Source organism: Anser anser (assembly GCF_964211835.1).
Source record: "Anser anser genome assembly, chromosome: 2".
Lineage (NCBI taxonomy): Eukaryota > Metazoa > Chordata > Aves > Anseriformes > Anatidae > Anser > Anser anser.
The window spans coordinates 80,160,609-80,177,898 of NC_139721.1; the positions used below are offsets into that span (position 1 = coordinate 80,160,609).

The 17,290-nt window shown below is 41.2% G+C and overlaps 1 protein-coding gene across 2 annotated transcripts; it reads right to left on the bottom strand.

Moving 5' to 3' along the window:
- Positions 1-5,899: 5,899 nt before the first annotated feature.
- Positions 5,900-16,908, bottom strand: LOC310893267 (ovalbumin-like). Of its 2 annotated transcripts, XM_083821951.1 has the most exons (8): positions 14,613-16,908; positions 12,771-12,955; positions 12,080-12,130; positions 11,371-11,499; positions 10,432-10,549; positions 9,114-9,256; positions 8,636-8,791; positions 5,900-7,012 (listed from the first exon to the last, which is right to left on the bottom strand). In XM_083821951.1, the coding sequence occupies exons 2-8, from the start codon at positions 12,936-12,938 to the stop codon at positions 6,617-6,619; spliced, it is 1,161 nt and encodes a 386-aa protein (XP_083678077.1). In that variant the 5' UTR covers positions 12,939-12,955; positions 14,613-16,908; the 3' UTR covers positions 5,900-6,616. The 2 variants fall into 2 exon arrangements, with proteins under 2 accessions (XP_083678077.1, XP_083678076.1); XM_083821950.1 differs by lacking the exon at positions 14,613-16,908 and having other exon boundaries at positions 12,771-14,592.
- Between the last annotated feature and the right edge of the window lie 382 nt (positions 16,909-17,290).

The following is a 17,290-nucleotide window of genomic DNA, read 5'->3' on the forward strand; positions in this document are numbered from 1 at the left end:
CACGCCTTTGTGAGAGATGCATCTCTTTGTCTATTGTCCTGCAAAAGTAAGAACTTCCAGGGCATTGCACTGAGGACTTTCTTTTGAAATATTCTGATGATCACATACTCTTCTTTACCACAGCATTTCTGAGCTCTTTGCAGCTGCTCTTTCCAGTTGGAATTCAGCTATATGCAGACTTCTGTGACTACATTGTCTTTTGGACTGCTATATTTTGAGTCTTTTATGTCTTTCAAAGCCGAAAGCATAACACCCAACGTGTGGTTTAAAACTAGTGGCATTGTCCCCTTGAACTGCTCTAGACTCTTCTTTCTTCTTGATTTAGCTTCACTTACTAAAACTATGACTTTATTTTCAAATGCTTTCTTATTATCCCTTCCTTTCGAGGTTGCTAATTCCTTGTCTGGGAACATAGACAAAGCCTGTTTAACTTGGACTCTGCATTACAGAGGCAACATCTGGCTAAGAAAAATTAGCAGAGTGCATTCAAGGAGAGGCAAAGTAGTTGTTCTCTGTGGCTGGGGGAATGGCGTTCATCAGCCCCCACCCCATCTTCTGCAGATGCAGCTGAGATGCAGCTTGGCCTCTGTAGTTGAGCAACACAGGCCTTTATTGCATGACAGATGGTCCCGCCAGGCAGCAGTAGGAGGAGGAAGGCTCTCCTCCCACTCCATTCCTTAGTCCCAAACATTTCTCTCCCTGGCCTTTATCCTCTTAGAAACAGGGCTTGGCCTCAGCTCTGCCTGCTTCCTTCACTGCCCCAAGAAGCAGATAGATTGCTGAAGGACAAGGAGGAAAAAGGAAGATGTGGTGAGGATGGGGATAGGTAACAGCTTGGGGAAGGGGAGTTACTGGATAGCAATGAACTGTGCCCATGGGAAATGAGACAGAAGAGACAGAAAGAGAGAGGAACTGCTCTTACATTCATCCCTGTGAAGCTTAATGGTCCCTCTCCAGTCTTCCTTGGCCACCTTTAATTTCCATATCTCTGCATTCCTTACAGGAAGACGTATTAATCTGACATCTTGTTATTCTCTCTCTCCCATACTGACCTTTTACCAGAGCTTTAAATTCTGAATTTTACCTAAGTTGGCCTTCCAGTGTAAGGACTTGCTCCCTTCCAGGATAACATTCCTGTTATATGTAAGGTGCCACTACTAGAAGTTCATTGCATTGATTTCAGTTTCTGTGTTGCTATTGCTAACATTTAGCAAAAGTAGCAAAGTGTGTCAGTTGAAAAAATAAAAGCTCAAAATGAGTTTGGGATTTTTTATTTTTTTTCCCCAGGAGTACCATGCAGTTGTGTTTGCTCATTTCACAGGACAGTTAGACTGTGTAGTATTAACGTCTTTATCCTGTGATATTTAAGAGTGTCATAGGGAGGAAAGGGAGGACAGACAAAATGATTGCACACTGATATCCACATGACAGCAAAATGGAGTCAAAGTATAAATTATGCTATTAAGACTAAAAATGTGTAGCATGCAGCTACATATATCTGACCTTTGCTCCTAAGTGCTGTTAACCGTCCCAAGAATTTGTTGTTCACATGGTGACTAAGCACTGTTTAGGGTTTACAGAGATAATCTGTAGACTTTGGTTCAAAAGGGGTTAAAAGTCAGGCAAGACGGTGAGAGCTTTGTGGGCTTCAGGAGAACCAAAATGCAGGAACTGGCAGGGCTCATCCTCACCCGTGACCAGCTCTCATTTGATGAGAGAAAGCCAAGCCAGCCAGATGGCTTCCACTACTTCTATGTGAGTGACATTGGGATTTTTCTTTAAAATGAAATGAAACAGAAGGCTGTGGGTTCTCCAGCCTTCAAGATATGCAGCACTTGACTGGGAATTTTTCTTACATTCCTATATATTTGAAGAATTAGGACTGAAACAAGCAGTAGGACCCTAGGGCCATATTCTGTCATCTCTATGGAAACTCATTATGTGAATTACCTCCCTACTGGTGTCAGACTGCAGGCAGGCAAACAGGTGTGGTCTTGTCTCTGTGCAACTCACTAATCCATTGCGTCTCTTTGCATGTGTGAAATTACATGTGTATATGGGGTGTGGTGGCAGAACAGTGAAAGCCTCTTATGATGGGTCCTAAAGCTGTGAGTCTGACCCTTCTGTGATTGTGCTGAAAGCGATACTGGGGATAAAAGGGAGAGTGATCCAGATGCACATCATGAGACAGGGGAGAGACAGAGGCTCTGGTGTGCAGTGCTGACTGGTTTGCATTTGTGGGGTTGTGGTGGTTTTACTCGGGTGGGCGGCATCGCTCCACCACAACCGCGCTCTCACTCCCCCTCCTCAAAGAGGAACAGGGAGAAAATATGATGAAAAGGGCTCAAGGGTTGAGATAAGGACGAGGAGATCGCACAGTAATTATTGTGACGGGCAAAACAGACTCAGCGTAGGGAGATAGTAAGATTTATTACCTATTACTAACAAGCTAGAGAAGTGAGAAACAAAGGAAAGAAACCAAAAGCACCTTCCCCCCCATCCATCCTCTTCCACCTCCTCCCCCCGAGCGGCGCGGGGGAACGGGGGAATGGGGGTTATGGTCTGTCTATAGCACTTCTTCGCCGCCGCTCCTTCTCGGTCACTCTCGTCCCCTGTGCTGTGGGGTCCCTCCCACGGGATGCAGTCCTTGGTGAACTGATCCAGCATGGGCTGCCCACAGGCAGCAGCTCTTCAAGAACTGCTCCAGATATGGCTCCGTACCACGGGGTCCATCCCTCAGGAGCGAACTGCTCCAGCCTGGATCCCCCACAGGCAGCAGCTCCTGCCAGGTCACCTGCTCCTGCATGGGCTCCTCTCCACGGGCTACAGCTCCGGCCCGGAATCTGCTCTGGCAGGGGTCTTCCACGGGCCGCAGCCTCCGTCGGTGCAGGTCCACCTGCTCCACCGTGATCTCCTCCATGGGCTGCAGCGTGGAACCCTGCTCCACCGTGGTACTCCATGGGCTGCAGGGGGACAGCCTGCTTCACCGTGGTCCTCACCACAGGCCGCAGGGGACTTCTGCTCCGGCACCTGGAGCACCTCTCCCCCTCCTTCTTCACTGACCTTGGTGGCTGCAAGGCTGTTCCTCACTCCTCTCACTCTCCCAGCTGCTGTGTGGTGCAGCGTTTTTTTTCCCTGTCTTAAATATGCTCTCACAGAGGCACAAAACAACATCACTTATTGGCTCAGCTCTGGTCAGCAGTGGGGCCCTTACCTAACATGGGGCAGCTTCTAGATCCTTCTCACAGAAGCCACCCCTATGGCCCCCTGCTACCAAAACCTTGCCACATAAACCCACCACAGGGGTTGGAGTGAGAAAGCTGTACCCTTCTCTGTTAGCACAAAGGAGAGGACTTATTCCATGCTATTTTTCCTCATCTGTGTACGAGATGGACAGACTGCACAGTTGGTTAAGGTCGTAGCTACTGAAGACAAAGAACACGATTGTCTGTTGCTCTGCAGGCAGAAGGCAGTAGGAATCAAGAGACAGGATTGGCTCTGTCTGCATACGGCAGTAGATGTACCTTTTTGCATCTTCTGTGCGTGAAAAAGTATGTTTTAATTGATAAGAATTCCAGTGGCCTAGAAATAATGCAGTTTTAGAATAAATCTGGTAAAAGCTGAGTGTCCTGAGGATTTTGAGTACTCCCTTTCCATGGACAGACCAACAGAAACTCCAGGACAATAGTAAACACAACGTTATCTCTCTCATAATAAATTTCTCCATTTGTTATCTCCTGACCAGCAATTGACTAAGTTACAAGAAAGTGAGGGAAAATATTTGAACTATTTATACACCAGTGAAGGTGGTACCATGTTACCTTCTTTCTTTTGCAAGATCCTGTTTGCTAACAGCAAGTTATGGCCCCTAGGTGCTGCCAAAGTATGTGTTATCTTGAGGGAGGGAATGGGGGGAAACTAAAACAAGTAGAACAAGCAAAATACTTTGGGGTGGAACTGAAAAAAAAAAACACAACCTACCACCACAGACCACCCAGTACTGGTGCCATGCTTTTCATACTGGAGTGAGGAAAGAGCATAGCATCCTTGCAGTAACTTCACACCTCAAAACCCTCCTCTGTCACTCTTCATGCACTTCCGTGACAGTTCCTTGCAGGTCTGTTTCCTTTCTTATTTCGGGACTGGAGGAGGACTGGAAGATGGTTTCATGGACAAAACAGGCTTGGCTTGGGGAAGAGTAATTGAATTTATTGCCAACTGATCACAAAGTAGAACAGTGAGAATTAAAAACTTTAAAACAAACAAACAAGCAAAAAACCACCTCCCCACCCTACCTCCTTTATCCCAGGCTAAACTTCAGTCTCGATTCTTCTATCTATTTCCCACGGAGCAGTTGGGGGGTGGGTGGAGGGTGTTGGGGAATGGAGGTTTCAGTCAGTCTACAACACTGTCTCTGCTGCTCCTTCATTGTCACTCCCCCCAGGCCCCCTGCTCCTGCGTGGGCTCCTCTCCACGGGCTGCAGCTCCGGCCCGGGGCCTGCTCCTGCGGGGGCTCTCCATGGGCCGCAGCCTCCTCCAGGCCACATCCACCTGCTCCACCGGGGGCTCCTCCACGGGCTGCAGCGTGGAGATCTGCTCCGTGTGGGACCCACGGGCTGCAGGGGGACAGCCTGCTCCACCAGGGGCCTCTGCACAGGCCGCAGGGGAACTGCTGCTCCAGTGCCTGGAGCATCTCCTGCCCTCCTGCTGCAATGAACCTGGGGGCTGCTGGGCTGCTTCTCTCACATTTTCATTACCTCTCTCTCAGCTGCTGAACCTTTTCATCTATACAGTTATGTGCTTTCACAAGTAATACTCGGTCTAAACGTATTTTCTAGCTGGTAAATGTCTCTTGAAAACAATGAGAAGTAAATCAGGGAATTTCCTGTGGAAATGTTCAAACATTTTAGTAGGCAATCACAGCAAACCATATCTTACAAACATGTTCTTTTGCTGTTCTTAACCTGCTGATACAAGCATCAGGCTCTATAGCCAGTGTGCGTGCCACAATACTGCTGTGTCCCACCTCCATGGCCTGAGGTGTCAGTGCAAGGGTCTCCAGCATGGGTTAGTCAATCTCCTCTCAAAGTCCTTGGTCCTTGCACCCCTTTATTCTGCAGCAGCAGCAACGAAAGGAGAATGGGGTCCTGCTTTGAAAGCCAGACCCTTCCAGCTGTGACTGGTCCCTTCCCACCCTGTCCCTGTGGAGTACCATCAGCAGGTGAGGTTGGCAGAGGCTTTTTTGGACAAACCCAGCTCCTCTAGAAGAGCCTCCAGGCATGGTACAGGCACAGGGGAGGAGAAGTGGCTTTGAGGCAGTGATTTGCTCCACGCCCTGTTCTTCCCCAGCCTGAGAGTCTCTGGTGCTGCCCAGTGGCCACGTGCCACCAAAGCCTATTCATTCCTGCACACTAGCCCTCTTGGGTGGCAGAGGGGACAACTGACTGCTGCTACCATCAGCCACCAATTTCTGAATTTGTTCTGGTCAGTGTGAACAGAATTTGCTCAGCTGTTGAGCAAATATGAGCTGAGGCAGCTCCTCGGGTAGCTCAGGGTTGGGCCTGGCAGCCCAGGCCTGTCCCATCACCCCAGCCAAGAGCAGGGCATCAGCAAACTGGACACAGTGCTCCAGATAAGGTCTCACAAGTCGTGCTTAGAAAGGCGAAGCAGTGCTTCCTTCCCTCCCTGTGCTTTTTTAGCTGATGCATCCCCATACATGGTTAGCTTTAATAGCTGCAGGGGCACCCCACAGACTCTTGTTCAACCACTCACCACCTATCAGGACTTCCGCAGAGTTGCTTCCAGCCTGAGTGTCCGTGCTTATTCCTCTGCATAGGTCCTTCCTTCTCCGGTAAAAACCCTTGCTGCATTTGAAATACTACAAATGAGATGTGTTTGCTTAAACATGTTTTTATTAAGATTAAAGTAGTAAAAGAGTACATAGACAAGACCCATTACATGTGAATACAAGGAAAACAATTTGAATAGTAACATGCCATATTTGGTCATGATGATTGAGCCAAAAAAGTTTAAGGAGAAATGTGAATTATAAGATTTCTATAAGGCATCTTAGAAAAGTGAGGAAGAGCCCTGCAGTACCAGGAGCACAAAGGAAAAGCAATTGCCTTGTCAGCACAGGAATGGTTGGTGACAATCGATAGTTTAATCCGAGAGCTTTCAAGTGACTAATTCTGGAGGAGTCACCACAAAGCCTGGTCATGCAGACACCTGGCTTAATTGGAAGGCTGTATTTTTTCCCCCATAGGACTTCTGCTGGTAAATCAGGTTGTATTTTTCAGTGCGATGATTCTGATAATTCAGTACTATTACTGAAATGTTAGTTTGCAGCAGGAACATCTCTGTTCATGATTATGCTTTCTTTGGGTGCAGTTTTCATTCCCTTAACCCTTTATCCATGATGCATAAAGGAAAGGCAAAGGGTGCATGTTCTCATATTGTAATCTCTCTCAGATTTATGTTGTGTGTGTGTTTTTTTTTTTTGTTTGTTTTTCCTTATATGGCTGTGACAGAAAATATGCCTTTCTTTTTTACCCTTGGTATTACAGTGCTTTGGGTCTTGCTGTAAGGGGCAGAAATTCTTTCAACTTTCTTTTCTTTAAGGGGAAATCCATCTGCCAAAGAAGAGAATGCTGTTGCTTGGGTTGTGCTTGATGAAGAAGAGGAATGGGTGGTCAGCCCTAAATTCTTCGGAGACGCTTGTAACATCCATCCCAGCTTCTGCTGAGCCTACCACATCTCTGCCTGCTTCAAAGATTTCCACACATGCTGCGTGGACAGCCTCAGACATCTTTAAGCTTACTGTTGAAGAGATGCCAGACATATTTGCTGATGAGCTGAACAGGTCAGTCATTCCCAAGGCCATGAAGACAGATGTGAGGTTATATTTCTCCTCCATCTTCATGCGGGGGAGGTACACTTTCATCCTCCTCTCTTCCATCATAGTAGAACTGGTCCATTCTGTCAGTTTTTCAAAGCTGATTGTAGTCTCAAGCTGCAAGGAGACGAGAATGACATCCATGAGATGACAACTTCCTTCACAGTACTTTGCAGTACCATGTACCATTTACCATTATGGGGTTCTTTTTATTTTAAACTGACTGCTCTTGGCATGGTGCTTTTCTTAGGCTTGTAAAGATTAATGGATCTAGGAGAGGAAAGCATAGTATGACTCTCTGCTCTGTCCCATTTTCTCTTTCGTTAATAGACTCACTGTCAATTCCTTTTTTTTCTTTTTTTTTTCTTTTTTTTTTTTTTTTTAATTTTGATGACTACTCTGCAAATTTAACCTAAGGTCCTTCTCTGTATATCTTCTTTGCTCAGGAAATATATTCCAAAAATCATTCTGTGCTTTTGAGTTTTAAGCTCTCTCTACATTTAAGATCTCTGAGTAAACAAGATGATAATGGTAACCAATTATTGATACCTAAACAATCAGCTGTTACTAGATTAGGAACTGATATTTTTAAGAGAACTTTGCTTTTTGAAAATTAGAAACTTAGCTGTAAAGTATCCTTCCATTTTAGCTACACTGTACGAGTCCAAGATCACTTGATTCAAAGTTATCTTTACCATTTAAAAAAGAAAGTGTAAAATAGCATAGTGACTGGTTGCACTGGTAACTACTAGAGGAGTGAGAATCCCTGTTAGTGATAGGCATCCAGAATAATTGGTTTCTTTCATTATTACTGATATTGCTTTATACCTAGTAATGTTTCTTTCCCTGATAACTTAGCAAATCCCTCTTACATGGATCTTGCCATGACAGGTTGTAGAAATGCCATTTCAATATATTCTCTCTCATCACCTTTATACAAATTATTTTTCTTAAATGTGCAGATTCTCTTTAATAAAAGCTTTTCTTTTTCAGAATTTCTAGTCAAAATGCACAGTGCTTGTTTCCTACATATACATACTTTTTTTTTTTCTAGAACTGTACATAATCTTCAGTATGCATGTCTGCAGTCATAAGTGATAGAAATTGTGTCTTTTCATCTTTGTAATTTAGATTCATGAGTTAGTGTGCAAACATTTCAATGAATTCTCCTTTGTTACTCTGCATTTCTATTCAGATTGTCATTAGGAGCATTGTAGTTAACATCCTATTCCTGTATTATGTTCATATCAGCAATAGTATGTTATGTACTTATTATTTTCTGAAATTGCTTTACCCATTCCACTGTCCTTCATATCCAGTTTTTAATATAGGTTAATTTATGAGGGTATGAAGGAAGCATGTCAAGCACCACCAAATGAAACTATCGTTAGAACCAGTAAAGCTAACATGAACTTCCAGAGAAGCTCCTCAATGTGCAGTAATGGAGATAAGGCCTCTGGAGCTCAAGTCACTGCAGTAACAGTTGCTTAGCTGAGAGAATAATTTCTTCTGTGGCCAACGTTTAACCCTGTTAAGTACTTCCTTAAGCAATCCATGCTCAGGACAAACTATTGCAGCACCCACCGAGACAACTGTATGCTTCTAAGCAATAATCACATATTGTCAGTGTTCAAATTTGTGCTGGTGAAATGTTTTAGGATAACTTTATTGAGAAGGGCTTTGCAACAGCTAAATTTCACTGTGTTTATGATTTTCTGAACCCAACTGCTAGGGCCGTACCTGCTCCAGGCCAGAGACTTCATCAGGCAACAGCACGCACATGCTCATCATTCCACTGGCAAATGGAAGCTCCAGGATCTTCACTTTCTCAGAAGTCACTGTGGCCAATTTAAATGAACCAACCTGGTACATCATCTGCACAGGTTTGCTTTCTTGCTGCAGAACCAAAAAAGAGAATATAATTTTAACAAATATTATTCTTAGAGGGTGGAAATGTCTAGTTATGGTTAAAATGACTGATTGCTCTTGTCCAGAAGGACTTTTTCAAAGGAAAGTTGGTGTTTCAAATTTTTTTCTTAGAAGCTTTATAGTTTCAGAAATAGTGTGAAGAGAGAGACATTAGGAAAATTCCCTGTGATTAACAAAGAACAGAAGTAGACAAATAAGCAGATATTTTAATGTAGTGTCTGAATAACAAGGTGACTACTCTCTTCACAAATTCTAGATGACATCTATAAGGTGATGCATGCCCATGTACCTCGGTCATTCTGAAAGGCATGGTTTGAGTGTCTTCATCCTTAAATGCTTTCTCCCACATTCCTTTGAAGTAAATGGCATTAACCAGGACCATTGTAGTCTGGGAATCCACAGAGCTTGGCTGAAGGATATTTTTGATGATTCCTTTAAGAATGAACAGGAAAAAAGAATTGTATAATACATTGACAATCACAATGTTAAATACAGGTTGTAGAATTTGTGGGGAAGAGGGACAAGGACATTGTTTTTTTTCTGCAACTATAATCTTGTACTTCCAAGGTTGACTTGCTCACTGCTGTTGACAATAGCTGTTTTCCTCTCTGCAAAGAGTCACAATAAGAGCTGTAGGACCCAGAAATTTATGTGTTACAAAATGACTAAATCTGTAAAATTTATGATAAGAAGAACCACTAAAACCTCTTTTATCTGAGGATGATCTCCAACCCAAACAGTACCAGCAAACATAAATATACTTGCTTCAAAGTTGAAAGAGATGTTTACATAAAGAATATAACAGGAGAGGAAAACATAATTTTACTCTGTTTTTTTTTCTAATATTTTGCTCCTATTTATTCTGCAGTCCTCATGCAAGCTTTAGCAAGCGCCTCATGTCCTCTTCCACCAGTAACTTAATCATCGCCTGATTTTCTCCTTCAAAGTATGACACCACACCAGAGGTTGCGTGGTTGTCAATGTTTTCATCTCATTAGAGATATTAGAGATTGAATTCAGTTAGAATTCACTGTCTTTTATCTGTGTTTCAAGCAGAAGGGAAAGGAATGCTTTAAGGAGGTGAGGAAGAGACTAGAAAAAAATGGAGGAACCACATGGAGAAGCATTAGGGCAGAAATCAAAATCATGATACACCTCCCTATCATCCCTTAACTCTGGTTTTCCATTGCCTTTACCTGTTAAGATTTCTCAAGTGCCTTTTGACTGCATGCCCTACTTAACAAGTACACAGCAACTCTGGGAAGCCTGGAGGAAAACATACTGGCTGAGGGAAATCAGGATTCTCAGTATAGGGTGAAACCAGTTGTCACTGTGTACAAAGCATGTTTTAATGCTGTCCTTGTCATTAGGACTGGAAATATTACATTCCTGTAAATCCCCTGCAGACAGAGAGTCCTCTAATAGAGGGGTGTCTGGATAGTTCCTTATGATGATAGTTCCTTATCTGAGAACTGATCTATTTTCCAGCAGCAAGAACAAAAGGAGAGGTTTTGTATTTATCTCTCCAGACTTAAGTGCTCTCCTGTGCTGTTCAAATATGTTGGCAGAAGGGAAAATACCTATGCTGACATTTTGCTTGCCCTTACCATTTGTTTGACTTTCAACCCAGGAATTGATGAGCTCTCTGGCTTGATCTGCAGCTGTTTGGAAGCTGATAGACTCCAAGCCTCCTTTATACAGTTCCTTCACACATTGCAAGTATTCCTGTTAAGGAAGATTATGCAGTTTTCAGATCAGAATTTTAAAACAGTTTGCAAATGTAAAATGCACGACTGAAATTAACAGATGTGAATAAGATACTAGTGTAAAATGCTATTCTATACTATATATTACTACGTACTATGCCTTATAGTATATTTACTACAGTAATATGCTGTAGCTCTATTGATTAGCCTTAATAAGCAGTCACAGCAATAAGACATGATTCTACTCCATAAACATTCTAAGATTTGGCATTTACTGCTTCAAGCAACAGTATATGCTCAAATTTTTCAAGTGTTTTCCAGCACTGAGTTGGATCTAAAAATGTTCATTCATTTCAGTTGAAGTATGCTTGTTGTCAGTTTGCCCACTTTTTATTTTGAAAATGTTTTCCTTTGCTTTCCAAATGAAATGTTCCTTTCAATTGGAAAACCTGGATATTTTGGTCTGAAAGCATCCTATGGAATATTTTGAGAACCTGAAGTTATTTCCATGTTTGTTTTACAATCTGAGATAATAGTTGGATTTAACTCTTTCCATCAAAAATTATCTTTACTGATATTACTGATATTATCTTTACGTTACTTATACCATGACACAGTTGGATCATGACTGTACTTTGCACAAACATCCTTTTGGCTAGGTACATACTCTCTGAAGACTGTACAGGTTTAGGGCTGTGATAAAAAGAAGTCATGAATACTGCCTTCCATATGCAAGAAAACTTCTTTAGCAGAGCCTAGACTTCTGACAGTGCTTTAGCATTACAGAACAGTAGGGCTTTGACACGGAAAAGTCTCGGATCAGATTTTAGAGCAACTCACCGGCAGGATTGTGTATGTCTCTTCAGCATAAAGTCTACTGGCAAAGCTGAGCGAAAAATTGTCACTTGGTTTGGTGATTTCAGTGAGTATGTCTCTAAGTGAAGAATGGACACTTACAGATGTGCCACACTGAATACAAATAAAAAGATAAGGGATGTTATTCTAGTTTTAGTACTTTGTAGGTTTTGAATAGTGTATGACAAGTGTAAAGTAGTTCAGATATTTCTGCTTACAAAACTGTTGTTTGTTCCATCTGTCTTGCTGCTTATAACTATACTGGTGAAGTCCTTTTCTACTATATACAAATTTTGTGCTGTTTTTCTTCCATAATTTTCTCATACTTCTTTCTGCAGGACTCTTAACTGACCTCTGCAGTAATCTAGCTCCAGCAGATCAGGTAGGCTTTCCATCTTTCCCAGCCAGACCCATTTAACCACCATCATCCAACTACCTGGCCTAAGCATGCAAGTATCCACAATTTTGTGTATTTGCCCAGTATTTTGGTCCTGGGTTTTATCTTCTGTTTGTTCTGAATCCCCTGTTAACTCCCTTCTTTCTCGATTCGTACAAACAAAGAATTCCCCCAACTGCTGGATGCAGAGCACTAGATGCTCATCAGAAAGGGCTTGGAACTGAGAGATCTATCTACTCCATCTATCTAGAGATTTATCTATTAGACATAGAGAAGGAGATGAATTTTTTTCTTTACCTGAGCTTCCATACTCTCTCCAAATCCTGGGATTTTATCGAAGTGAACAACCTGTAATTGAAAATAATAGTAGCTGAAATAACAGGTATAACAAAAAAGGTTATGCAACTGAGATTAATACATGATGTTTGAAATATAGCTGTTGGGTAACTGGGAGGCTGTATGACTAAAAGGGTCAATCTATCTGTACCATCTCTGAATATCTGTTCATACTGCTGTCTGCTTTGACAATCTCTTTTTTTTCCCACAGTAGACATATGGAAATCAGCTCCGTTACATGCTGTTAAGACTAAATTTCTTCCAGGTAACAATTCAACCTTCCTCTATGAAGGAAGTGAGAGCTGTAGGAAACTCATGTGATATATTTTGCAGACTGGAGATGGGTTTTGGCTTTCTTCAGATTTTATCTAGTTTCCTTGTTCTAAGCAAAGAGCCACTGGAATGCATTGTTCTTTTGAAGAATCCTACTACTAACGATGATAAAATTCAAACTAAAATCCAGTTTCAAGATTTCTGGCCAGTGCATTTGTTTAACACTCTGGGAGTTGGAGGTGATGGCAGCTTTAGAGAATTCTGGTTACAGATTTTTTTGCCTCTGATCTATGCAAGTTCCAAGGTACATTATCATATAATTAAGTGCTGTGGCTCCATTGAGCAGGACAAAGGTTTTCATCCTTAACCATAGTCTCACCTGATCTATCTGGGTCCTGGTGTTGTCTCTTGCACCTAGGTAGACCATGGCCAGAGCTGAAATGATGCTCAAGGGGGAGTAGAAGATGTTCTCATTGACATGCTGGACTTTCAGCTCCCTGAAGACATCAAAACAAAATTCCGTGCTTGCTGCACCGATGGAGCCCATTGTGAAATCCGTGTTGTCTAGAGCAAACAGCAGAAGCACAGTGACAATGTAATGATGGAATGCTATACAAACACAGTGCGATGCAGGATTTTCTGTAGTGAGCCACCCCTTTAAAGTACCGGTAGTTTTTAGGCCATTCAATAAAAAAAAAACAAATAGTTTTAAAGTCATTCTTTGTTAACATGCCTATTGCCATACCCACCTCTCCTGCATGTTCGAAACTGTATTCATAAATCTATTTCTTTTTGCATTTGCATTCAGTTGCCTTTTTAGCAGTACATTTTCTCAGAAGTCTTAGTTCCATATATAGTTTCTGTTTACCTTTTAAAAGCAGTCAAACAACAATTGTTTGTACATATTTTCATTCAGTGAAAGATAGAGTTCCTCTGATCAAAACAAGAAAATATGACCTGTTTGATAGACTTGCAAAGCTGGAAATTCAAAGTGCAAATTTCAGTAGGTTTGGACAGATAAATGTGAAAGCAGAGGCTCGCTGACTGTTTTTATATTCTAAAACTAAATAAGTGAAGAAAAATATCTACTTGTTCCATTGTACCTACTGCCAGTGGATCTTTAAAGGCTTGCATTTCTACTCTTCTTTTAGTAATGGAAGAATAGATAGGGAATATAATTTGTCTAAGTCTAGAAGAGAGACTGATGCACATAATTCATATATATGAATATTCAATTCCACCCTATCGTGCTTTCAGACATACTTGAAAAAAGCAAGCTATATGTATATATCCTGTACTATAACCTTTCTGAGGAGTTAAATTTTGTTAGTGACATTCAGACAGAAGAGGAATGCAGACATGAGAAATTAGCAACTATAATACAGCACTGTCAAATGAATAGTTGTGTAAAGCAGTAGGATCTTTATATTTGTTTCTGTCTTTAACTACTATGAAGTGCCAGGCTGTACAAGTCCTGTATAGCTAGTATGCTTATATAAAGCACAGCTTTTGAGGTCAGCATGAACCTAGTTTTCTTCCTGTAATTTATAGAAATTGCTAAAGTTATTTGTCTTCCAGAATCCAGCTTCTCATATAGGTGCTTAATGCTGGAGCCTGAAGTTTGTCTTTGTCATATTAAACCCCACCGAGGTTTTTAGTGACCATGCATGCGAATTAACACACACGTCCACATGTTTCTCTCACATTCTTTTCTGTAAACAAATTAACATTTATAGATTATTGTAAGAATATAAGTTTATACACCTACACGTTTTGATCTTGTGTAGAGTTCAGCAGCTGTATTTTGCAGGAATTAAACTGTTAGAGAAATTTCACACTAAAATAACCCTAAAAATTCACTGAATGCTACAGTGTTGCTCTCTGTGCATTCTGTTGAACTGGAAGTCGATCAAGCAAACTGCAAAACATCAAATTTAAAAGATACTGAACAATACAATAAGGTGCTCTGAAATAAAAACATATTTTAAGCACAAAGAATAACTGTTTTAGAAATCTCCTGAAAACCAACACATAGTTTTTACACATAATAAAACAGAGCAGAATACATACACACAGGTGAGAAGTTTTTGTAGAGAATATCATGCAAATATTCTGACCTTAAAGATACCAAGCATAAGACAATAATAATTATTTTTTTAAGTTTAGGCACAAGCAAGAGCAAATATAGTGGGAAGGTAAATTTTCCTAGAGAAGCGCTTACCGTTTGAGCTTCAGCACCAAAGGTAATACAGCTTTCCAGCTGTATGTTGAGAGACTGGCTGCACCCTGGGGAATTTATACAGTCTGAATTTGGACCCACCCGCTGGTGCCCTTCAGAAGTTTGACCTTTGACACCATAAAATCATTTGATGGAATTGGGTCAGATTTACTTTCAATGGGTCCATTCTGGGTTGAAGGGAGAGCAAATATTAGTTTCTTATTCTGTGTAACAAAGTGTTTCCTGCTAGTTCTGCTAATCCATCAGGACTGTTGAGTAGGACAGAGGACTTTAAGCCTCAGTTACAACTAGGTACCTGGATGTTAATGAAAACAACAACAACAAAAAAAAGAGAAAAACTTTGTGATGGAAAACATAATTAGCAATTATTAGTTAATCTGCTTGTTATTATGGTTGTAGGAACAGAACAGAATTCTATTTCAGTTGGTCTTTCTTGAATGTACAACACGCATCTGAGCCATGCTAGACAGGAGATAAGTGAGAACAGGACTTAGCCTAATTTTCTCCTGACAAAATGAAATGAAGAAGTGTGCATGTGAGAAAACCAGCTGAGATGAGAATGAAAAGCAGACGCATTTTCTTTGGAGAGCTGGAATATTTAGAAAAAGATCTTTTGATGGGTGTGAAGGCCTTATAAACAATTTTTATTCTCAGGGAGTAATAGAAAAACATAGCTCCATAGAAAGCAAAATGTATTCAATTCCAAATGTGTTTATGGTATGCATTTCTCATGTTTCTCATGAATAACTTAATGGCCTGGCAGATGACGGAAGAAGTGTAAAATTTAGCTAAAGGAGTGTTCATGGTCCAAGGGACAATCATAATATACAATAGCAAATATATTTCAGTTATAGAAGCTATTGTCTTCTAAATAATAGAAGACAAACAGTAAAGAAACCATTCTGACCTCTGAAAAGCATTGTGTGATTTAAAAAGAGAAAAAAGAGTTAGTACAACATAATTCTTCAGAACATATGTGGGGATTGCTGTAATCTCTGTTAAGGAGAAGAGTTAGGTTCCTATAGCTCTAGCAAAAGTTTAGACCATGCAGTTTTCTTTTCCTTAGTCTGCTTCCTTTTGTGAAAATAAATATATTTCTACAGTATATAAGTCTGAGGACTTAAGCAAGACAAGATTGTAGTGGAAATGTTATTTTTTGCTAGATATCTACAAGTGCCAGCTGAGGCTTTTGTTGCATTTTGTTTTTAAGCAAGACTGCTGCTTCTATTTCAGCCCCTAAGAAAGTCTAAAACCCTTGTCTGTTTTTTTCTAGTAATAGACTTGCTTCTCAAAGTGTTATCTCTAACTATAAAATATGTATTAGTCTGCTGATAGAGAAAGGAGATTGGGAGTAAGTCTCCCCAGATACACTTTTAATCCAAAATCTCCAATCTGGTGTCAATCAACACCAATAATAAATTATGTATAGGTATCCTGCTACTATATATCCTATTCTTGCTATGTGTTTCTTAATACGCAGATTGACATAGACCAAGTAGTCCTGTCATAATAAAACATCCTGGTGAAATAACAAGGAAAAGAGGGTCAGTTTTGGCTCTCACTGAGGCAAGGAACTGTTTACCGGACAGGCAGATGCTGGAGAGGACATCCATCTTCAAAAAGATGCTTCCACATACTTGGAGATACTGGGACAGTGCTACCATAGCTGAGAAGAATGGCTGAAGGTCTCCTGAAGAAGGAGGCAGTAAAGAGGCAGTTTTAGGGGGAAAATTTCTTTCTGTTCGGAGGCTTAGTCTGAGAGCATGTCACCCAGAGAACTGGGCAGCTAAGCCAGTACCTTAGCTGCTAGCTCACAAGCCACTCACAGGGAGATCAGCAGTAAGAATTAACAAGCCTTGTGAAACAAGGAGGATGAAGTGCTTTTTAATGAAAACTCTCTAGGAGAAGCTCTATTCTTGACTGAGTTGTCAGGCAGGATCCTTAATAACTTCTGTCTCAGAGAAGTTTCTGCTAAAGAAAAGGAACAAGGTACCCACCATGGCCAAAACTGTCAGACATTTTGTTTGAGCAAACAGCAGATCAGGTCAGAAAGGGTTAGGTATTTCCAAAGTAATGCTGGCATATATAGTAAACCGTATGTATTTATGTATTTATTTATAATACGTAAAACCTTTATGAATGTAATTTAGTGCGTTGCCTCCTTCGGGCTGTTATGAATAAATGTGTTTATTAACACTTCGCCATAACTTGTCTTAAGAGTAGTGAATAACAGTTCGGTATACTGGGAGCCAGGGCACTGAACTCAAGTAAGCACATTCACTCTTTTGTATCCAATAGCAGAGAGGGTACAAAATTTCATTTCTGTAGCTCAGGAGGTAGTATTGGGTCTGTGTAGCAAGTTTTTGAGAGTGGGAGGGTTGCCCCTCTGAGCAGAGCCCAGAAGCTGCCCCTTTTAGACAAGTGCAACTCCCATTCCCCACTCCTATGTGCCATGCAGGGAGAAGAGGTAGAAAAAGCCAGGGGTGGGAGGAAGGTGCTCTTAGTTTTTACTGGTCTAATCTGTTATCAATAGGCAATCAATAATATTAATCTTCTTTATGCTGAGTCTGTTTTGTCCATGACAGTAACTGGTGAGTGATCTCCCTGTCCTTATCTCAACCCACAAACTTTTTGCATTATCTTTTCTCCTTATGTCCTTC

What these genes read in the sequence shown, in the direction of transcription:
- LOC310893267 (XM_083821950.1), bottom strand. Translation starts at nt 13,109, where the DNA reads ATGACTTTAAAACTATTTGTTTTTTTTTTATTGAATGGCCTAAAAACT. An exon ending in GAGAGAGTATGGAAGCTCAG is followed by an intron (nt 11,500 to 12,079) that starts GTAAAGAAAAAA and finishes ATTTGTATTCAG; the next exon opens with TGTGGCACATCTGTAAGTGT. An exon ending in AGACATACACAATCCTGCCG is followed by an intron (nt 10,550 to 11,370) that starts GTGAGTTGCTCT and finishes CTTCCTTAACAG; the next exon opens with GAATACTTGCAATGTGTGAA.